This window comes from Hibiscus syriacus, unplaced genomic scaffold (assembly GCF_006381635.1).
Source record: "Hibiscus syriacus cultivar Baekdansim isolate YM2019G1 unplaced genomic scaffold, ASM638163v2 tig00116944_pilon, whole genome shotgun sequence".
Classification (NCBI taxonomy): Eukaryota; Viridiplantae; Streptophyta; class Magnoliopsida; order Malvales; family Malvaceae; genus Hibiscus; species Hibiscus syriacus.
Genome location: NW_024063479.1, coordinates 1,035,058 through 1,060,136, shown reverse-complemented (window position 1 = coordinate 1,060,136; position 25,079 = coordinate 1,035,058). Strand labels below are relative to the sequence as shown.

Sequence of the window (25,079 nt, the reverse complement as noted above, 5' to 3'; positions counted from 1 at the left end):
ATTCATTTCATGCCTTTAGCCCTACTTATAACATTTCTTATATATTTACATTGTACCAACCATTTACAACTCGCAATACATCTGTCTCTAACAGTTAGATTCCTTGCTGGTGCTGTTGGGTGCTGTTGGCGTGACTTCCTTCACTGCTGGCAGTACCCCTCCCCTTAATTAAAATTCCTAACCTCCTTTTAATTGAAATCCTTAACCCTATTTCGAATTTCCTTAATTCTCCTCCGATTTCTATCTCTCTCATGTTCATGACAATACCCCCTTCATGAAAAGATCCTTGTCCCCAAGGATCAAAACCTAACAATTGTGCCTTAAGCACAATAAAGTTTACCCCAATGACGTTTTCCAACCTTAAGTTCGTCCACTGTAGAAGAGTGATAGCCTGATTGTGCTTCTTGAGGTTAAATACACCTTCATCCAAAAAACTCAAGTTGCCAAACACCTTCCACCAAAAACTATAGATAGCAGTACCATAGACCCTTGCTGCCATCCTTAATCCTTTTCGAAGAGCAAGTGAGGTTTGATGGTAAGACCGAAACTTCAGGTAAATTCTGTCCTCTGTCTTAATACCTTTGTTCGTCAATTTTATTTTAGCAAAAAATTTCAGCCTTGCTTGAGTCTTCTGAAAAAATTTCAGATTCAAAAATTATTTTAGTAACTGATTCTTGTTGCTTTCTTTGTTGACTTCCCATGTAGTTGTGACATTCTCCTTCCCTCGAAATGATCCTTGTGCACTTGCTGCATGAACAAGCATCATTTTCCCGTTTGCATCACCGATGCAATACAAGTTAGGAACCATATTACCACTTGCATCATTTACTCGCATTCTCTCATCAACATGAATAAAACCCCTTTGTGTTACTAGTAATAACAGTCTTCCCATCGACCTCAATGCCCTTGGGAACAAAAGGAACGGAGCCAGTGGCAATGATAATATCTTTTGCAGTTACTATGTTATCAGGAAAACCAACATTCCCATACTTCACCTTTTGAGGACCCACAATAGTACCGACACCAGTCAATATGTCTACTCCCAGTGCCTTCATTGAGTTAGTCAAATTGCTTCGAATTTTTGAAGCAAGGTTATTTGCATGGTCTGCAACTCCCTGTCTGTCATATTCAGCAGCAGAAACCTGCAAACCCAAAGCCTTCATGTGATGCTCACTCTGAAGTTCACGCATCTTACCACTCACAGCTAGGAGAGCTTTCGAATGAACACAACCTCTGTTCACACACGTTCCCCCCATCACATCTCTTTCAATAATTGCAGTTTTCAAACCCTTCTCAATGACATGCAACACAGTTCCATGGCCACCGACGCCAGCACCGATGATAATCAAAAGATTTTGGAGGAGTTCCGTTGTTTTCAGCTGAAGTAGATATTCTCTTGGAATGTACGCGGCTCATGAACCGAACTCGGCTAAAACACGAGTGAGTCAAACCGGAGAACCTGAAGACTTTCTTTCTGAGTCCGCATAAACGGAGATTGATTGGCTTGGAGATAGGTAAACAGAATAATGAGAATCGAATGTGAAATTTGATCTAGGAACTATGGTAGCTTGAGAGCAAATGGAATGTATTTTCAATATTTTCGGATGTTTGGCAGTGAGGAGACGTTGGCAGTAGTATGCATTTGGTGCCTTTTTCTCAGCTTCAACAACTTTGATTGCCTTCTGATTTTTCTCAGTAAGAACATGTCCTGTTGGTTTGCCTGGATTTATTACAACCAAGGCCCTAACGGTGCTGCCCTTGGACCTGGAAGTTTCAAGTTATTTCTTAAGCTCAGAGACTTCCAAACCCCATCCTGTGGCTTCATCAAGATAGTATGGAATCTCCACAGCAATAAAACCACTGCCCTTTCCAATTATCTTCTCGACCTCTACTCGTACATCTTTAAGATTGATTCCCATTAGTAATAATCTAAACTTGTAAGGGTCATCATCTTGTACAAGTTTATCTCTCCCAATTTTGACAGGATTGAACTTACACCTATCTGCACCTTCACTCACTTGGCTAGTGTTTTCAGCAGTTGTGGTTTCATCATTCTTAAATGCAAGTTTCAATTTGGCTAAACCTATCATGTTTGTATCAGGGCGGATACCATCATCCTCTGAAATTATGATTGCCTTCTCTTCTCCAGTTTTAAGACTCACAATCTTTGTGGCTACAGGAATAATTTCTTTTTTGAATTTACCAGATGTTGTTGCAGCAGCTGCCCGCCGATGTGATTCAACAGCGGCCTAGTCTTGCTCTTGTCATGTGATACCATAGCATTGTGCAACGTTTTCAGAAGTAATGCCCATAGGAAGAAGACAATCCCGGGCTTGGGCAAAGCTATCCGTCTTTGGGTTAGCATCCTCTAACCCAGAAACTAAACCATCCATTGTCATGCTCTCCAATCTAATACCAATGCCGATATCATAAAATCCTGCTTTTATGGAAGCAGCAACATCGATAACTGCTTGTAGGCCCGATGAACATTGTCTGTTGACAGTTCTAATAGGCACTGTATCGGGGAACCCAACATAGAATGTTGTCATCCTACACTGTGTTGCTCTGGGTGTAGCACTAGCCAACACTGAACCGACAACAATATCCCCTACTTCACTTGGGTTCACCTTTATTCTATCAATCAAAGCCTTCAAAACAGGGGCAAGCAAATCATCTGTAGGTTTATCCTTAAAGCCTCCACACTTTGACTTACAAATTAGAGTGCGGCATGCCGTCACAATCACAATATCATCCCCAAAAGCAGTGTTATTCCTAGCTGAACAAATTGATGGCTTTGATGTTGGTAATTTATCGAACACCTGAGAATCATCATGTTTTTGCTCACACTTTTTACCAGTCAGAATCTGTAACATGTGCTCCACATCTCTCTGCTACAATGCCATTTTTGATTCCAACATACTCAACCGACTGTCCTACTTCTGCCACCATTTAGGAGGGGTTGATTTAGCCGTTGTATGCTTTATCATCTTGGTGAGATCGTCAAGTTGCCTTTGAATCGAAGAAAGATTAATGGAGTCTGCCATGCCTTGATTTTTTTTTTTTTTTGCTTCAAGCTGGCAGGAAATGGTGGATCTGAATACCAATTATTATGTCCCTACAATAGAAGAAGAATAATCGAAGGAAATTGAGGAAATGAAGATTAAAGAAGAGAAGAAAAGGGATTCAAGAAACTGAAAATTCATTCATTCATTTCATGCCTTTAGCCCTACCTATAACATTGCTTATATATTTACATTGTACCAACCATTTACAGCTAGTAATACATCTGTCTCTAACAATTAGATTCCTTGCTGGTGATGTTGGGTATTGTTGGCGCGACTTCCTTCAGTGCTGGCAGTACCACTCCCCTTAATTGAAATCCCTAACCTCTCTTTAATTAAAATCCCTAACCCTATTTCCAATTTCCCTAATTCTCCTCCGTCTTCTCCGATTTCTATCTCTCTTATGATCATGACAGAACCGACAAGCATCAATGTACCAATTCAGCAAGCATCATTGCATCAATTCAGCAAGCATCCTGTATTAAGAAAGCATACAGTCAGTGATAAAGTCAAAGGGAATTTGATGGCCAACAGTGCCAAATATTTCCGACTTTACCAAACCCTTACAATTCAAACATAAAGCCTACATTGAGATTCAACAAATAAGAACCACATAGGATATTGAGAAGCAGCTAGAAACATACTCGAGATTAAGGACTAAAAGAGCTCACATCTAAGCCAGAACAACCCCACAAGCTGAGTTTCTTTAGTCGGTTGTGTTTGATGATAAGCTTTTGGTACATAAGGTGCAGTTTATTGTTCAATACATTTGAAACTTCACTGTCATAATTTTGATAGAAGGTGGATTCTGAGAATCAGGATCGCATATTGTCATCCCACAATCCATAAGTTCAAGAAGAGGTAGTTGAGCCGTGGCAAACTGAATTCCACCTGAGAAATGCAGAGAAACATGTTAGTGAATAGGTTTAGAGAAGAATAGGTTTAGAGAAACATCTTGTACATCATTGAATTCAAGACCAATATAACCACTTCCTAAAATCGAAATCTAATCATGAACAAACTCCAATTTTAGGGCATGGTCACTAGTAATAACAGTCTTCCCATCGACCTCAATGCCCTTGGGAACAAAAGGAACGGAGCCAGTGGCAATGATAATATCTTTTGCAGTTACTATGTTATCAGGAAAACCAACCTTCCCATACTTCACCTTTTGAGGACCCACAATAGTACCGACACCAGTCAATATGTCTACTCCCAGTGCCTTCATTGAGTTAGTCAAATTGCTTCGAATTTTTGAAGCAAGGTTATTTGCATGGTCTGCAACTCCCTGTCTGTCATATTCAGCAACAGAAACCTGCAAACCCAAAGCCTTCATGTGATGCTCACTCTGAAGTTCACGCATCTTACCACTCACAGCTAGGAGAGCTTTCGAATGAACACAACCTCTGTTCACACACGTTCCCCCCATCACATCTCTTTCAATAATTGCAGTTTTCAAACCCTTCTCAATGACATGCAACACAGTTCCATGGCCACCGACGCCAGCGCCGATGATAATCAAAAGATTTTGGAGGAGTTCCGTTGTTTTCAGCTGAAGTAGATATTCTCTTGGAATGTACGTGGCTCATGAACCGAACTCGGCTAAAACACGAGTGAGTCAAACCGGAGAACCCGAAGACTTTCTTTCTGAGTCCGCATAAACGGAGATTGATTGGCTTGGAGATAGGTAAACAGAATAATGAGAATCGAATGTGAAATTTGATCTAGGAACTATGGTAGCTTGAGAGCAAATGGAATGTATTTTCAATATTTTCGGATGTTTGGCAGTGAGGAGACGTTGGCAGTAGTATGCATTTGGTGCCTTTTTCTCAGCTTCAACAACTTTGATTGCCTTCTGATTTTTCTCAGTAAGAACATGTCCTGTTGGTTTGCCTGGATTTATTACAACCAAGGCCCTAACGGTGCTGCCCTTGGACCTGGAAGTTTCAAGTTATTTCTTAAGCTCAGAGACTTCCAAACCCCATCATGTGGCTTCATCAAGATAGTATGGAATCTCCACAGCAATAAAACCACTGCCCTTTCCAATTATCTTCTCGACCTCTACTCGTACATCTTTAAGATTGATTCCCATTAGTAATAATCTAAACTTGTAAGGGTCATCATCTTGTACAAGTTTATCTCTCCCAATTTTGACAGGATTGAACTTACACCTATCTGCACCTTCACTCACTTGGCTAGTGTTTTCAGCAGTTATGGTTTCATCATTCTTAAATGCAAGTTTCAATTTGGCTAAACCTATCATGTTTGTATCAGGGCGGATACCATCATCCTCTGAAATTATGATTGCCTTCTCTTCTCCAGTTTTAAGACTCACAATCTTTGTGGCTACAGGAATAATTTCTTTTTTGAATTTACCAGATGTTGTTGCAGCAGCTGCCCGCCGATGTGATTCAACAGCGGCCTAGTCTTGCTCTTGTCATGTGATACCATAGCATTGTGCAACGTTTTCAGAAGTAATGCCCATAGGAAGAAGACAATCCCGGGCTTGGGAAAAGCTATCCGTCTTTGGGTTAGCTTCCTCTAACCCAGAAACTAAACCATCCATTGTCATGCTCTCCAATCTAATACCAATGCCGATATCATAAAATCCTGCTTTTATGGAAGCAGCAACATCGATAACTACTTGTAGGCCCGATGAACATTGTCTGTTGACAGTTCTAATAGGCACTGTATCGGGGAACCCAACATAGAATGTTGTCATCCTACACTGTGTTGCTCTGGGTGTAGCACTAGCCAACACTGAACCGACAACAATATCCCCTACTTCACTTGGGTTCACCTTTATTCTATCAATCAAAGCCTTCAAAACAGGGGCAAGCAAATCATCTGTAGGTTTATCCTTAAAGCCTCCACACTTTGACTTACAAATTAGAGTGCGGCATGCCGTCACAATCACAATATCATCCCCAAAAGCAGTGTTGTTCCTAGCTGAACAAATTGATGGCTTTGATGTTGGCAATTTATCGAACACCTGAGAATCATCATGTTTTTGCTCACACTTTTTACCAGTCAGAATCTGTAACATGTGCTCCACATCTCTCTGCTGCAATGCCATTTTTGATTCCAACATACTCAACCGACTGTCCTACTTCTGCCACCATTTAGGAGGGGTTGATTTAGCCGTTGTATGCTTTATCATCTTGGTGAGATCGTCAAGTTGCCTTTGAATCGAAGAAAGATTAATGGAGTCTGCCATGCCTTGATTTTTTTTTTTTGCTTCAAGCTGGCAGGAAATGGTGGCTCTGAATACCAATTATTATGTCCCTACAATAGAAGAAGAATAATCGAAGGAAATTGAGGAAATGGAGATTAAAGAAGAGAAGAAAAGGGATTCAAGAAACTGAAAATTCATTCATTCATTTCATGCCTTTAGCCCTACCTATAACATTGCTTATATATTTACATTGTACCAACCATTTACAGCTAGTAATACATCTGTCTCTAACAATTAGATTCCTTGCTGGTGATGTTGGGTATTGTTGGCGCGACTTCCTTCAGTGCTGGCAGTACCACTCCCCTTAATTGAAATCCCTAACCTCTCTTTAATTAAAATCCCTAACCCTATTTCCAATTTCCCTAATTCTCCTCCGTCTTCTCCGATTTCTATCTCTCTTATGATCATGACAGAACCGACAAGCATCAATGTACCAATTCAGCAAGCATCATTGCATCAATTCAGCAAGCATCCTGTATTAAGAAAGCATACAGTCAGTGATAAAGTCAAAGGGAATTTGATGGCCAACAGTGCCAAATATTTCCGACTTTACCAAACCCTTACAATTCAAACATAAAGCCTACATTGAGATTCAACAAATAAGAACCACATAGGATATTGAGAAGCAGCTAGAAACATACTCGAGATTAAGGACTAAAAGAGCTCACATCTAAGCCAGAACAACCCCACAAGCTGAGTTTCTTTAGTCGGTTGTGTTTGATGATAAGCTTTTGGTACATAAGGTGCAGTTTATTGTTCAATACATTTGAAACTTCACTGTCATAATTTTGATAGAAGGTGGATTCTGAGAATCAGGATCGCATATTATCATCCCACAATCCATAAGTTCAAGAAGAGGTAGTTGAGCCGTGGCAAACTGAATTCCACCTGAGAAATGCAGAGAAACATGTTAGTGAATAGGTTTAGAGAATAATAGGGCATTTACAGGATAAATGTAGGTATGCACAAGACGTATGTGTGAGTCTTAGACATGATGATTACTTAAAGTTATGTTGGGACAAAGAACAAGGAGGAGTCTTGACAATGTGTTTGGGAAAACATTGCAGATCATTCCAATGCCACTATCACTGATGCTAGACCTGAAATGAAGTAGCAAGCATCATGATTTAGTATTTCAGTAGGAACAAGCAGAGGATACCAATAATCACACAGTTAGAATTCATCAAGGGCCAAGGAGTATGAAATATTTAATACTCTACTAAACAATATTAAGAATATTCAAAATACATCATAAGTGCCTTCTCATATTTGACATTTTGAAATTTAATAAATTTAACTATTAATTTAATGCAGCCAACTAATAACGTAAGGCAATGAAAGTATCAGTTTTCAATTTAAGATGTTGAAATTTATCAAAGCAATCATCCCTTTTATCTTCAAACTAATTGCGTACTCCTTTATAATATGTGCCATTTTATACACAAGAAAATATGAACTATATATACACAGTAAAAAAAAGGTAAAATAATCTATAGAGGTTAATAAATATGAAAAGAACAAAAACTAGCCTAACAGTTAAATCTGTCTTCCTCTTTAATGGAATTCTTGCAATGAGCAATGACAGCTTGAATTGTAGCCTGTAACTCTTCCATGGTGCTGTTACTGGATGAAGAAAGTAGCCCGTGGTTGCAACAAGAAGACCTCTGCTTGATGAATTCTTCTCCTATATGTTTTTGATATTTAGATAATTCCTCCCTACTAGTTGCCTTCCATTCTAGAAACTCCGGTTATGCAAACGCAAATATATACATATCATGAACATTCGCATCACATATTAATAAAAGACTATATACAAGATTTACACAACCCTAATGCTCGAAGCCCCTCTTTTCACCGAGTGTAACCATGTTTTTTTTCCAATTCAAAGTCTACTTTCCCTCAAGTTTTGAGTGCAAAAATTTCAAATTCTGATTCAAGCATTTCAAGGAAAATTTTGTCCATATTAGTTTCCTCCTAGAAGAGGAAACAAAAAACAGGTCAAAAAGTGATGTGAGGAAGATGATTGTTAATGTTTCCAATGATTGGGATGAAAAGCAAATAAATAGGGGAACAACCTGTGGTAGAAACTGAACTATATTGATAATCACAATCATCTTGGTTAAGTGAAATTTTTCGAAGAGCAGCATTTCCTCTATCGATAACTATCAAGTAATAAGGAACAGATCGGTCAAACATATACCACATCAAAATCATTTGAGAACTTTGCATCCTCACTAGGCCCATCCCTATATTGTTGAAAACATTTTGATGTTTTGATATAACAAATTAAGTTAAATGAATTTTAAGATTTTACAAAAGATTTTCTAAGTATATTCGATATAATTATCCGAATATCAAAATATTACTCCAAGTCTTTCAAAGTTCATTTTAATCCTTAGTAAAGTGTAAAATTGTGTTTTATACTTAAACTATTTTTAAAACAATTTTACAAAGTATTTCGAACCGTTTCAAAGCCAAGAAAAATCAGATTGTCCAGGGGGTACAGATTCCCCCTGCAGGTTTTTGGCTCCGAGAAAACAGAATGTCCAGGGGGTACAGATTCCCCTCCAGGGGGTACCGATTCCCCCCAGGGGAACAGATTCCCCCCAGGGGAACAGATTCCCCCCAGTGGGTACCTATTCCCCTTGTTTAACGGTCGAAATCATATTGTACTTAGGGAACCGATTCCCTATGAGGGGGTACCGATTCCCCCACGCTCCAAGCTATCTCCAAAACATCCCCAACGGCTATATACGACTTCAAACACATTCCAAGCTATAAATACAAGCTAAGGACACTTGAAGAAGTAAGAGAACAACCATCCAAGTAATCAAACACAAGAGAAGAGTTTTTCATTCTTATTTCATCTTTCTCTTGTAAATATTTTGTTCTTGTGAGCTTAATTCTTGTAAACACCTACCTTAGAGAGGTTTTCTTGTTTATATTTCTTATCTTTTTGTAAATGGGAAATGTTCTAGCTAATCCCGTGTAAAAGCTAGGGAAAGATTCTAGTTTAGCTTGAAAAAACTAGGGAGTTGTAAGGTTATCTCTTTGTCCTCAAAAGAAAGAACAAATTAGTGAATTTGTTGGAAAATCCTTGGTAAGGAGCTAGGGTAATGGATGTAGACTTTGGTTGAGAAAGTCAAACCACTATAAATCGCTTGCAATTCTGTATCTTTCAATCTCCTTACTCCCTAAACACAAAACCGTTCCGACCCCTCTTTGTAAACCATTATGGTTGTCGATTCGAGCTTCTGAAAATCCCAACAATTGGCATCAGAGCCTAACTCGTTAAGAAGGTTTAACCACCTTGAGACGATCTTAGAAGAAGCTCTACCAATTCCCGACACAACTGAGAAAATGGCTTCAACCTCCGGCTCGTTCCACATGGAAGACTCCCTACCAACGGACAAGCCTCCATACTTCAATGGAGTCAACTATCATCATTGGAAGAAATTAATGAAGGTATTCATCCAATCCAATGATCTTGATGCATGGGAGATAATCGAGAATGACTACTCTTCTCCAAAGAAGAATGAGAAGAAGAGGAGTGACAAAGAACGGAAGAAAGCTCAACTTAATGCCAATTCCATGAACAAGTTGTTTTATGCATTTGGTCATGAAATCTATGAAGGGGTTTCTTCATGTTCAAGTGCCAAGAAGCTTTGGAATAAGCTTGAGGAAATCCATGGAAACAAGAAAGAAGAACCAACAAAAGTGGTGTCTTTAATGGCTCGTAAAGAGCCGGAGGTATCTTCTAACTCAAATGAATTTAATTCATATACGTTTGATGAGTTACAAGATGCTTTTAATAGGTTATATTCGGAGTTTGAGACCATGAACTCCAAATATAAGAAAATGATTTCAAAATTTAAAATTGAAAATTATTTTCTTTTGAAAACAAAAATAGATTTTGAAAGCCAAAATGAAATTTTGAAAAAGGATTTAGAGCTTTCAAAAATAAAAATTGAAAGTTTTGAAAAAGAAAATTTTGATTTAAAAGTTAAGCTTGAATGCTTAACAAAAGAAAAATAATTCATTTTAAATAATTCATTTAGTTCAATAATGATAATATGCTCACATTGTCATTATCATGGTCATATGGAACATACTTGTCCTTTGAAGAAAGGAAAACGTTTTAAAATTAGACAAGTGTGGATTCCTAAAGGAACAAGAGGCATTGAAACTAACGTTCAAGGATCCAAAGCAATTTGGATACCAAAATCTATTTAAATGTCTCTTGTAGGTGTGTGGAAGCAATTGTGATGAAAATGATGATATTCAAGATGCTCTAGCCACACATGAAAAGGAATGGGTAACCTCTAAGCTTAATGTTTTTAATTTTAGTTATTTGGTTGCTCATTTGATTTTAAGCATGCATGAGTTTTGTTTTTAAATAATTATACATTATTGTTTTAATCTCATGTATGTTAAAAAGGTTTTATAATGAACATTTTAAAGTTTTAATGATTTTTTATAGAATTTTTAGGTCATCATAAGGTATTTTGGTCAAAATTGGTTTTAATGCAAATGATATCTCTCTAACAATTGATATCAACTTTTCAAATGTTTTGTTTTTATAAATTTTTAAAATTTTTGACCTAAATTTAAATGTGTATGCATGTGGTTTAAATGAAAATGATCTCTCTAACAATTGATATCAAAATTTTCAAATGCATAACATTTTTGGATAACTTTATGCATATGCACTTAATTTCAATAATTGATATTGCATAAAGTATTTTAGACTTGGATGTATTGAATTTCATGTGCTACTAACATGTTTGTTATTCTTTGTTGAAATTCAATTTTATTTAAGTGTCAAGATCCTAAAAGCATAAATTTATTTGGAATGCATTTATTGAGGTGGAGCTTTGATTTTTTTAAATGATTTTTAAAATGTCAAATTTACTACTTACTCCCCAAAGTTATTTTGAACTTCAAAGATTAGAGTCTTTTTGATTTAACAAAAAGGGGGAGAAGTGTTAAGGTATTAAAGGGGAGAAGTGTTAAAGTAAGGGGTTTCAAACTTGATTTCAAAAGTTTAAAATTACTCAAATGTTTTGTTATATCAAAAAGGGGGAGATTGTTGAAAACATTTTGATGTTTCGATATAACAAATTAAGTTAAATGAATTTTAAGATTTTACAAAATATTTTCTAAGTATATTCGATATAATTATTTGAATATCAAAATATTACTCCAAGTCTTTCAAAGTTCATTTTAATCCTTACTAAAGTGTAAAATTGTGTTTTATACTTAAACTATTTTTAAAACAATTTTACAAAGTATTTCGAACCATTTCAAAGATAAGAAAAATCAGATTGTCCAAGGGGTACAGATTCCCCCCCATGGGGTACAAATTCCCCCTGCAGGATTTTGGCTCCGAGAAAACAGAATGTCCAGGGGGTACAGATTCCCCCCTAGGGGGTACAGATTCCCCTCTAGGGGTACCGATTCCCCCCCAAGTGGATACCAATTCCCCCTGTTTAACGGTCGAAATCAGATTGTACTTAGGGAACCGATTCCCTATGAGGGGGTATTGATTCCCCCCACGCTCCAAGCTATTTTATTAATGGATTCTCATCTCCAGACGGCTCCAAAATATCCTCAACGGCTATATACGACTTCAAACACATTCCAAGCTATAAATACAAGCTAAGGACACTTGAAGAAGTAAGAGAATAACCATCCAAGTAATCAAACACAAGAGAAGAGTTTTTCATTCTTATTTCATCTTTCTCTTGTAAATATTTTGTTCTTGTGAGCTTAATTCTTGTAAACACCTACCTTAGAGAGGTTTTCTTGTTTACATTTCTTATCCTTTTGTAAAGGGGAAATGTTCTAGCTAATCCGGTGTAAAAGCTAGGGAAAGGTTCTAGTTTAGCCCGGAAAAACTAGGGAGTTGTAAGGTTATCTATTTGTCCTCAAAAGAAAGAACAAATTAGTGAATTAGTTGGAAAATCCTTGGTGAGGAGCTAAGGTAGTGGACATAGATTTTGGTTGAGAAAGTCGAACCACTATAAATCGTTGTGCAATTCTGTATCTTTCAATCTCCTTACTCCCTAAACACAAAACCGTTCCGACCCCTCTTTGCAAACCGTTCCGGTTGTCGATTCAAGCTTTTGAAAATCCAAACATATATCATGCAACATTCGACTTTCCTCCAGTAATAGTTGTGACACCTGCAAATAATTCCAAGTCAAACCATCTTTTTTACGTTAGAAACTAATCTGCAATAGGTCCTCTCAACTTTGAACTCCATTATCTTTTCTCCATGCTGTAAATTGACAATCAAGGATTTCAATCAACAATGCTTAGAGTTACTTCGATAGCTAAAGTTATTTTAAAGTCTGCACAGAAATTTTATGAAGAAAATTCAACTTAATAATCAAGGTTTTTTTTCTTTTAAATCTACTCTTTATCATTATCGGTCTATACCCGAATCTCCTATCTTTCTAATAGCAAGATTCATGTTATCAGCAACGTATACATTTCCCTTATCATCCATGGTTACGCCTTTGGGATGATAGAAACAGGCATCACTCGACTTTCCATCCACATGCTCTGTGTAACCATGAAATGACCCAGCAACCAATCTTCCTCGGCTATCTGCAACGATCAACAATTGCATAACAAAAAAGAGCACATATTCACAGCATAAGATATTTGCCATTTGATCCACTAAATAAACAGCTGAAAATAACTAGAGACTCTCATATTCAAAGCTAGAATAGAACATTAATACCTATTATTAAATCAATATTGAGTTTCATACTTCTATTCCCTGAAGATTCCGATATAGGATATCGGATAATCATATTGAGTTTCATACTCTTATTCCCTCCTGACGAAGATTTCGATATCCGGTGATCGTATTGAGTCAACTGTTTTCGAATCAAATTGAGTAGATTCATACACTTGTATCAAATTTTTAGTTGACATTTGTTTACAATCGATTCGATTTCTGAAGAACCCTATCCTTCCTCCTCATAAAAAGTTAAAGATTCCTGCTATAAAGAACATATAGAAAAAGGCTAAAAAGAATTGCCAACAGTGCTCAAACACCTCCATTAAAGAAAAGGTATTTCTCTTAAAGAAACCCTATTTTAGAATTTAGAAATCCAATCAAATCATCATAAAATATGAATAAACAAAAGCAAACAGAATTAACCAATGGTTCAAAGGTTAATCACTAATTAACAATTGCTAGTGATCAGTACTAGTATAGTAGTATTTGTATGTGGTATGAGAATTTGATTAGTTGATATAGGGATAGGAGCTGGAAAAGCCTTTCCTGTGTCGGCGTCAAGCACGGGCTCCATCTTTTTCGGGCTCCCTCTAACGTCTTCCTGTTCGAAGTCCGAAAACAGCCCGTCCTCAGCTTTCGCGCTCCTTTCGCTACCGAAAATAGTCTTGGCATACTCCACCACGTCCTGTGCCGCGGGAGTAGGGGTCAAAGCCAAAGCCAAACCTGGAGCCATGATCAATGAAGGGTTTTCGGCGGTGGTGGCGGCTCCATTGAGGATATCGTAAACTTCCTTATCGAAGAACCTCGGCAACTTCCATTTATTTTCTTCAGCCTTGGCAGCCACACGAGCTCTGAGAGTCTGAAAACATAAGCAGAAAGCATAGAAGATTGTGTAACAAAGTTTATTAACTGAACAACTAGACAACTAGGCAAACGAAAACAACAATGAAAGAGGAAAAATGAGATAAAAGGGAGAGGTTTTGGATGCTGAGCGGGGAAGAAGAGAGATCGAAAATAAAGGAGGGAGGGTTTGGCCGGGAAGAGAGGGAGAAAATGGCTACTTTTGGCGCCAGTTTTCAATCTTATCCCTATAAAATTTATATTAATAAACTATTTATAATAATATTAAAATAATTATATATTATAATTAATATTAATATTAATATAAAATATAGTCTATAAAGTTAATATTAATATAAACTATATGTTATAAATTATATAGTATAGTTTATAAACTATAGTTAATATAATTAATATTAATATAGCATAGTTTATAAACAATATACTATATTAATATAAATTATAGTTAATATAATTAACATTAATATAAACTATATAGTACATTAATATAAACTATAATTTATAAAGTATAAGCTATAGTTTATAAATTATATACTATAGGTTATAAAGTATAAACTATATAGTACACTAATATAAACTATTGTTTATAAACTGTAGGTTACATATATAGTTTATATAACATATAAATAGATTGTATATATATATATACTATAGGTTATATATATAGTTTATATATACTATACATAGTTTATATATATATGTACTATAAGTTACATATATAGTTTACATGTATACATATACTATAGGTTACATATATTAACTATTATTTATGCATAATGTTTAGGGTTTAAGGTTTAAGATTTATGGTTTAGAGTTTAGGGTTTAGCATTTAGGGTTTAAGATTTAGTGTTTAGGGTTTTTATAAACTATATACTTTATTATTTTATATAGTTTATGCATAGTGTTTCTATAAACTATATATATTCTATAGATTACTTATATTAGTTATACATACATATATATACTATATTAATATAAATTATAATTTATAAACTATATAGTTTATATAGTTTATACATATATAATTTATATATATATATATACTATATTAATATAAATTATATTTTATAAACTATATACTTTTTATAGTTTATACATATATAGTTTATCTATATAGATCATATAAACATAATTTATACATAGTATATAAAATTTATAATTATACATAATATATAAATATAAGTTGTATATATTTAAATATGATTCATATATAATTTATATATTAACTATATAATTTATATTAATAAATTATATAGTTTATATATAGTATATAATAATATAAATATAAACTATATAGTTTATATATATAGTTTATATATATACTTTATATATACACAATATAGTTTATACATAATATATATAGTTTTATATATATATATATTATAATTGTTTCAATTTTTTCTTTACTTTTGAAATGAATGCAATTTAGTCCATTTTACAGATTTTCTTCATATTTTACAATTATTTCGATTTAATCTCTTTGTGTTGTTTAATTTATTTAAATTTTTATTTTTAATTTCATATTTATTCAATTTAGTCCTTAAAATTATATTTTCATATGAAATCAACCCATACTTATTACTTATTTATATTTTTTAATTGGCCCATAACTTTTTAAATGGGTATAATTTAATACTTTTTATATTAATTTCAACCTCATATTTTAAAATTATTTTGATTTGGTCCCTCATCAATGTGTGTTGTTTAATTTATTTATATTTTTACTTGTAATTTCATATTTGTTCAATTTAATCCTTAATTTAATATTTTTTTCATAAAATTGATCCATGATTATTTATATTCTTAGTAATTTACTCTAAATCGTATACAATTACAAATTACAATTCAACGTTTGCAAAAGAAGAAAATAATTAATCCAAAAATAAAAATTGACTCGATTTGAACTCAATCTGTATCTGATAAAAATCCGACCTGAATTTTATTTGCCAATGATATCACCCGATCTGAACGAGATCTGTCTGAAGTCTATTCGAACTTAAATTAACCTGGTCTTTATCTGTTCCAGACCTGAACTGTTTTGACTTGAACTGACATTGATCCGAATTAAAAGTAATCCGACCTGAACCCGAATTGTACCTGGTGTCAAATCAACCTGAAAATGACCCGACCTGATCCGAGTCGAAGCATCAAATTTACCTGAGTTGACCTGTATCTGATTTTACCCGACCTGACAGGATCTGATTGAAATATGAACGATTACCCGATTTTACATCCCTATTAGAAGGGTAAAAATGTGAAATTACTGCCGCAACTCGGATACAAATAGTCAAGTCTTAAGCTCGAATCCAGAATCCAGGAACGATCTTTTTATATTTTTAAAAGAACATCTCATAGGATGAATATTCGATCGAGTCCAATAAAATATTTGAGTCGAATATTTTTTTATGTTATTTGAATTGACAGATAGAATTTTTAGCCCAATAATCCAAGCAGGTGGATTATTTGGCCCAATAGGGCAACAGAAAATTTATTTTGGGATATATGGCAAACGCTACAGTGCTCATAGAACTCGTCATGCCAGCATGACGAGTTCCATGGGATATATTTTTTAATGGGTCGTATCACTTTGGTCCTACAGCCAGATTTAATTTAATATATCTTAAGGGACTCGTCACGCAGGCACGACGAATCCCAATAAAAAATATTTTTTGTTTCTTTTTTTTGAAAATTGAAAAATATTATTTTATTGCTATGAAACTCGTCACGCCGGTGTGACAAGTTCCAACTGGTATAATTTTGAATTTGTTGACCGTTGGATTGATTGTTATTGAACGTGCAAATTTTAAAACAAAATTCAATGGAACTTGTCACACCTGCGTGATTAGTTTCAACAACTATTTTCAATTTGAAAAAAACTAGTCGTTTATAATCGTTGGGTAGAGTAGTATAAATAGAGGTTTGGGATGATTGATTTTTCACTTGGAATCAAACATTCTATTGAGAGCAAAAACTTTTGTGTTGAAATGGCCTCAAGAGAATAAATGTTACGTCTTGATGATGTTCATATTTCGTCGACCGAGTTGACAATGGTAAATTTAATTTATTTTATTTCATTTTAGTTTTGACAAAATTATAGTATTAATAATAATTATTTATGTAATTGTATTAAATAATTTATTTTCAAATTATAGCGAGAAGAATGAGCCATTCGTCATCGAGAAATGAAGAATGAGCCATTCATCATCGAGAAATGACGAATGAAGAGCCACATGAGCGGATAGTGATATATCTTTCACGATCCGGATTATATAGAGCGATTTTTTTGCAGATTTAAGGTGATGTCGGCACTGATATCGGCGTTGATTGAGCGTTGGATGCCCGAACACATACGTTTCATTTTTCTTGTGGTGAAGTGACGATAACATTGGAAGATGTCACGTATCAACTTGGCGTTCTAATTATGGTATGTCATTTGTGCTTCGTAACACTTATTCGCTAAATTCTATTATTTCAAATTTATTGGGAAAAATGGCTCCAGCAAATGTCATTGATGGGTTGCGGATACGGATGATGTGTTTGGAAAGAGAATTTAGAGTTGATGAATAATAAACAGAGCAAGATGTGATATATGCAGCTCTGGCATATCTTATGATGTTGATTGGATGGATCTTGCTACTGGATAAATAGGGTAATTTGTTGCACACCCAATATCTTTCGGTAATGGATATTCATATGAGAATTGATATTGCAGTAGACATGCGATTAATTTTAATATTTTTACATTAAATTTGAAATTGTAATATTAATTGTTTAATTATACTAACATAATGCTTTTGACAGTTTAATTGGATGCCTTATTATGAGTCGGATATCCAACGGCTTCTACTGCCAATGATCTTTGAAGGAGATGAGATATGGTGTGTCGTAACACCATTGCTCTAATTTTCAATTGTTGAGATCCATGTCGCCGATAGAGTTTCACGACAATTTGGTTTTCACCAACCGATAGAAATGTCCATATTTAACATTGGTGATTTGCATAAAATAGATGCGCGTGGAAAGTATAGCGAAGATTGGCCGAGGAAGCATGTTATATTCATACAAAAATGGCAAAATAGACATTTACGATTGTCTAATCGTTCTGAGGTACAACCCTAAGATTTTAATTTCAATGTTTCTCTCTACCTCCAAAGTTATGAAGAAAATGGGAAACCATACTTGACAACGCCGGAGGAGCGGCCTGAGTGGGAAATAATAAAGGCAAAATATGGAAAAAATCATCATCATCATCTTCATCAACATCTTCATCTTATGCTTCCATCAATTATTATCCATCACAAGAAAGTTATGGTGGATATGGTGCATATCAACCATCGATGGAGAGTCAAACGGCGTGGAAAGCAAGTGGGTGGGATCAAGTGCCACCTTCACAACAATTTTCCTCATAACCGAAAGAAAGAGTTCTATGGGATTATCTTCTTCATCACAGACAATCTCAATTTGAGGCGTTAACGTCAATGATGGCATCAAATACGCTGAATACTCCATCGTTTTCACCCGGAGATGTAAATCAAAGTGGTGGAGTAATATTCAGTACACCGGAATCGGAAGAAGACGAAAATGACGAAGGTGGACGACCACGACGAAATTGACAAGCACCGCGTCATTACTATTCTACCACTCCTCGACATCGGCAAAAATTGCGCAAATATAAGTAATAAATTTGTTTATTTAAGTTTTTGTACTCAATATTTAATCGCATAAAAAAATCATTGATAAGTAATAAATTTGTTTATTCATTTTCACCCTTAAAAATTTTAAAATTTGTCAAAAAGTTTAGTTTTAATTAAAAGAACTTTAAAAAATATGTAAACAAATAAAATATGTAAAGACAAATGAAAAATCTTTAATTAAAAAAATTAACTTTTAATTAAAATAAAATTTAATTACAAAAATTTTATTCATATTTAGTGCAATTTATAAAAGTATAGGTAGTATCGATACTTTTTTATGGGTATCGGTACTTCCTTTATTATTTTAAAATAAAACTAACCGTTACTAGCCGTTGGGGCTGACGGTATCGATACTGTGACCATGGTACCGATACTACTATGTAAAGTTGTATCAGTACCCCTTTGGGTATCGATACCTATTTTGCATTCTGAAAATTGGGCAAGCTGGTAGTATCGATACTTCTCTTACTTAGGGTATTAGTACCACATGAACAATATCAGTACTATTCATATAGTAGAGATACTGTCAGAACAATATTAGTACTTCATATGTAAACTTTGAATTATATTTTGAAAACTTTTGAGGACTTTGAACAAATAAAATCAAGTCCAAAAACATTTTTCCTTAATTTTTTATATCAAAATATTACAAAACATGGTTCAACATAATACAAGTTAAAAAAACATAGTTAAAAAAGTCATAGTTATAGTAAAAAAATACATAGTTAAAGTACATAATATTTTTGTAACGCCTATTTTAGCGTTCAACTCGATATTTTGGAAGATGTTTGACAATGTTTTATGTTATGACCTTTACCTCTACAGTGACCACAAAGTTTGATAGACCTGACTCTCTTTGCAGATCATCCATATCGATATGAATTCGACTAGATTCAGGTCAACCCCGTAACTTCCTTCACAATTGATGATTTAACAACCATTCCTGTAACATCCCAAAAATTGGATCAGTGACTAAAATATAAGTTTTGAAACTTTGAGGTCTGATTTTGAAAAAATTGAAAAGTTTAGGGATTTAATTGGAAATTGTGTGAGTGGGATTGATTAGTAAAGATGGAAAGATAGAAGGGAATAATGGTTATTTGGCAAGAAAATAATTAAAAACTTATAGTGGTGTTATATATATACACGTGTAGATGGGAAGAAGGAAAAATCAGAGAACTCTGGAAGTTAACTTCTTCTTCTTCCACCGTGAGTGCTTGGTAAAAGGTAAGTTGGTCTCAAGTTAGTTATTTCCTTCATTTTAAAGTTGGTTTTGATACTTGGAGTATTAAGAAAGCTTAAGGAAAGATTAAGGTTGCTTAAAACTCAAATAGGGATGAGTTATAAGAGATTAAGCAAAATGAGTTTTTAAGTGAATTGTTGGAAAAGGAATAAATGAATTTAAAAGTTATATTTGACTTGTCAAGGGTCTAATTAAGAGTTAGAAGTAACTGTTGAAAACATTTTGATATTTCGATATAACAAATTAAGTTAAATGAATTTTAAGATTTTCCAAAATGATTTTCTAAAGTATGTTCGATAAATTTATTCGAATATAAAAACATTACTTCAAATATTTCAAAAATCATTTTTAATCCTTACTTAAGTGTAAAATTAAGTTTTAATCTTAAAACAATTTCAAAATAATCTTTCAAAGTATTTCGAACCATTTCAAACCCAAAATTTCCAGATTGCTCAAAGGGAACCGATTCCCTCCCATAGGGGGTACCGATTCCCCCCTGAATGGTTTGACTCCGAGATTTCCAGAATGCTCGGAGGGAACCGATTCCCCTATAGGGGGTACCGATTCCCCCTGTTCAACGGTCGAAATATTTGAATTTTACACTTAGGGAACCGATTCCCTATAAGGAGGAACCGATTCCCCCCACGCTCCAAGTTGTTTTATTAATTGTTTTCACACTAAAACGGCTATATTATCTTCATTAATTATCCCCAACGTTTAGAAGTAATTCAATGTGTATTTAAACAAGTTCTGAAGCCCTTGATCAGCAAGAAATCATAGAGAAACAAGAGAGAAAGCATCAAACACAAAGTTTGTGCAATTCAAGCCAATTTTCATTCAATATTCATTTTGCTTTCAAAGAACACTTATTGTGCTCATTTGTAATTTTCTTTGAGTGTTCTTTTCTTGTTCTAGAATTGTGCAAACATCTTACCTTGTGAGGTTTTCTTGTAAGTTTGCAAATTTGTAATCTTCTCTTTGGGAAAAAGAGTGTTCTCAAGAGTTGGGGTATACTCTTGAGGGAATTGTAAGGTTATCTCTTTGGCCTCAAAAGAAAGGAACAAATTAGTGAATTTGTTAGAAAATCCTTAGTGTGGATAGCTAAGGTAGTGGACGTAGACTTTATTTGAGAAAGTCGAACCACTATAAATCGCTGTGCAATTACTTTCAATTTTCTGCAAAAGCTTCCACAAAAATTTTAATTGCCAATTCACCCCCCTCTTGGCCGATTCCGTCAATCGATTAACTCAACAATTGGTATCAGAGCCTAACTCATTTGAAGGTTTTATCACCTCTTGAGTCGATTCGGGAAGAGTTATATCGATTATTAAAGTCATCAATGGCCTCCGCTTCAAACTTCGACTCCGGTCTCGATTCGATGCCCGTCAACAAGCCCTCCTTTCTTCAATGGAGCTAACTATGCCTATTGGAAGAATAGAATGATGTACTTCATTAAAGCAAGTGACATGGGAGCATGGAATGCTGTAGAAGAAGGATACATCAAACCTCTCACTCATCCAAGGTTGTGGAGTGAATGAGAGACAAGAATGTTCTAGCTCAACTCCAAAGCCATCCATATTATTTTTTGTGCTCTTGGACCAGATGAATACGGAAGAGTTTCATCATGTACAACCGCCAAAGAAATATGGGACAAACTTCAAGTCACACATGAAGGTACAGATGAGGTAAAGAAATCAAAAATTAGTATTCTAACGCATAGCTATGAAAATTTCAGGATGAAACCAAATGAAGACATCAAAGCTATGACGGATAGATTTTCAACGATTGTCAATGGTCTCAAATCATATGGAGAGATCATCTCAAATGAAAAGCTTGTGAGGAAGTTAGTCTACTCCCTCCCAAAATCATGGCAATCAAAGAAGACGGCAATCATCGAGTCTAAGGACCTATCGTCCTTAACTCTTGAAGAACTTATCGGTTCACTCCTCACTCATGAGATGATGCTCGAAGATGAGGTGGACCTTGATAAAGTTGAAGAGACACCAAAGGAAAAGGAGAAGAAGAAAAATATTGGAGTTGCTCTCAAATCCACAAAAGATGAGAGTGATTCTAATAATGATGATGACGAGGAAATGGCATTGTTTGCCAAACGGTTCAGAAAAATGATGAGACCTTACCAAGGAAGAAAATTCAAACGAAACGAAGGCCTCAAAATGAACCAAAAGAGAAGGACCCAATCATTTGCTATGAATGCAAAAAGCCGGGGCATGTCAAATATGATTGTCCATAATTGAAGAAAAAGGGTCAATCAAAGAATAAGCACAAGGCTCATGTGGCTACATGGAGCGATGAAGAAAGTTCCGATGAAGAGGAACAAGAAGTAGCAAACTTGTGCTTGATGGCATTCGGGGAAGATTCTAAGGTAACCTCTAACTCATCCGATTTTGATGATTTATCTTATGATGAGTTATTTGAGGAGTACAATGGGTTGGCTTCGGATTATGAGAAATTGTTTTTAAAATATAAAAATGATGTTTCAAAATTCAAAAATGAAAACAAACTCATATCCAAAACCAACAATGATCTTGAAAGTAAAATCAAAGATTTACAAATCAAACTAGAAGAGTTTGAAAAGAAAATTTTAGATTTGCAAAATGTACTTTCAAAGATCAATGATGATCATCAAAAGAAAATTGATGATCTTAAAACTTCTTTTGATAAAGTTGGAACAAAACATTTTGAAAGAGGTGGAAATTCAAAATCCAACTTTGTTAGAAAAAGTTTTAGAAACTACAATCATAGAGGTCCCCAAAGAACCTCTAATGGAAAAATCATTAGAAGTATGTGGGTTCCTAAAGAACTCATTACTACTAAAGATAAAAATATCCTACACAAATGGATACCTAAGGGGACTAGGATTTTGGAAACTAATGAATATGGACCCAAAAGAATTTGGGTACCAAAAATCAAAAATTAATCTATGTTTGTAGGGAAAGGAGCATTGCTACAAGGCACGGGAAACAAATTCAAACTCATGGTACCTTGATAGTGGATGCTCAAGACATATGACCGGAGACAAAAGCCGGTTCATTGAGCTTAACGCCAAAAATGGAGGAGAAGTGACTTTTGGAGACAATTCAAAAGGTCACATTGAAGGTATTGGTACAATAGGTAATACCTCTTCCATAAAAATTAAGAATGTTTTATATGTGAATGGATTAAAGCATAATCTTTTGAGTATTAGTCAATTATGCGATAAAGGATTCAATGTCTTATTTGAAATTAATGGTTGTAAAGTTATTGACATTGCATCTAATCAGATTATGCTTATTGGTCATAGAATAGGAAACATTTACATGGTGCATTTAGATTCTATTGATATGACTAATTTATGCCTAGTTGCTAAGGATGAGCATGATAGTTGGTTATGGCATAGGAGACTAGGTCATGCTAGTATGAGTGTTTTGCAACGGTTAATTCAGGAGACTTAGTAAGAGGGTTGCCTAAGCTTAAATTTGATAATGATAAAATCTGTGATGCTTGTGCTAAAGGAAAACAAAAACGAGTTTCTTTTAAATCTATTAATGATGTATCAACTAGTAGAGTATTACAATTGATCCATTTAGATCTTTTTGGGCCAACTAGAACTACTAGCTTAGCTTGGAGGAAAACGATATGCTTTTGTCTTGGTAGATGACTATTCTAGATACACTTGGGTTCTATTCTTAAGTACTAAAGATGAAGCATTAGAAAATTTCTCACATTTTCAAAATAATTCAAAATGAAAAAGGTTACTCTATCACTAGTGTTAAAGTGATCATGGAACTGAATTTGAAAATCTTGGATTCATTGAGTTTTGTAATTCTAATGGTATTAGCCATAATTTTCAGCACCTAGAACCCCTCAACAAATGGAGTTGTTGAGAGGAAAAATCGAACTTTAAGAATAGCTAGAACCATGCTTTGTGAAAATAATTTGCCAAAATATTTTGGGCGGAAGCCACAAATACCGCTTGTTATGTTGTAATCGAGTAATGATTAGTCCAATTTAAACAAAACTCCATATAAAATTCTCAAAATAAAAAGCCTAACATTAGCTATTTTCATCCTTTTGGATGTAAATGTTTTGTTTTAAACAACGGTAAAGAAAATCTTGGCAAATTGATGCTAAAAGTGATGAAGGAATTTTTCTGGGTATTCCTTAAATTCTAAAGCTTATCGTATTTAATAAAAGAACTTAGTGTAGAAGAGTCTATACATGTTGTTTTCGATGATAATCCCCTTCCGAGGAAGGATTCTTCTGTTAATGATGATGTAGGTATTGTACAAGCAAATGACTTAGACATGACGTTGAGATCATCATCAAGGAAGAAACAAAAGATGAGGAAACTCATGATCCCCTCGAGAATCCAACCATTGAGAAAGGGAAGTATCTTTCCAAGAGAGTACAACTATGTCAAGGATGGTGAATTATAGGTGATCCATCAAAAGGGGTAACCACTCGATCTTCTCTTAGAAATATCTGTAATTAGTTGCTTTATTTCATGCATAGAGCCTAAGAACATCAAAGAAGCATTAAAAGATGACATTGGATTATGGCTATGCAAGAAGAATTAAATCAATTTGAGAGAAGTAAAGTATGGACATTAGTTGAAAGGCCTAGTAATAAATCTACTGTAGGTACTAGATGGGTTTTTTAGAATAAACTTGATGAAAGTGGTAATATAGTGAGGACAAGGCTAGACTTGTTGCTCAAGGCTATACTCAAGAAGAAGGCATACACTATGATGAAACATACGCTCCCGTAGCTAGGATGGAAGCAATTAGAATGTTATTAAATTTGCATGTTTCAATGAATTTAAATTATATCAAATGGATTTAAAAGTGCATTTTTAAATGGTTTTATAAAAGAAGAAGTGTACGTGGAACAACCTCCAGGTTTTGAAGATTCAAATTTTCTGGATCATGTTTTAAAATTGACAAAAGCTCTTTATGGTTTAAAACAAGCTCCTAGAGCTTGGTATGAAAGATTGTCAAATTTTTTAATTGAAAAAGGTTTTTTAAAAGGAAAGGTTGACACTACATTGTTTTTAAAGAGAAAAGGTAAGATTTATTAGTAGTTCAAATTTATGTTGATGATATATATTTGGTTCTACTAATGATGTTCTTTGCCAAGAATTTTCTAAGCTAATGCAAAGTGAGTTTGAGATGAGCATGATGGGGGAGCTCTCATTTTTCTTGGGACTCCAAATCAAGCAAAGAAAAGATGGCAT

General features: G+C 34.6%; 1 protein-coding gene and 1 pseudogene across 1 annotated transcript; both read right to left on the bottom strand.

Moving 5' to 3' along the window:
* Positions 1-3,513: 3,513 nt before the first annotated feature.
* On the bottom strand, positions 3,514-5,047 carry LOC120188461 (dihydrolipoyl dehydrogenase 1, chloroplastic-like). Its single transcript, XM_039191894.1, has 5 exons — positions 5,043-5,047; positions 4,687-4,999; positions 4,107-4,614; positions 3,830-3,953; positions 3,514-3,538 (listed from the first exon to the last, which is right to left on the bottom strand). The coding sequence occupies exons 1-5, from the start codon at positions 5,045-5,047 to the stop codon at positions 3,514-3,516; spliced, it is 975 nt and encodes a 324-aa protein (XP_039047825.1).
* LOC120188460 lies at positions 5,047-6,138 on the bottom strand (annotated as a pseudogene).
* Positions 6,139-25,079: the final 18,941 nt, after the last annotated feature.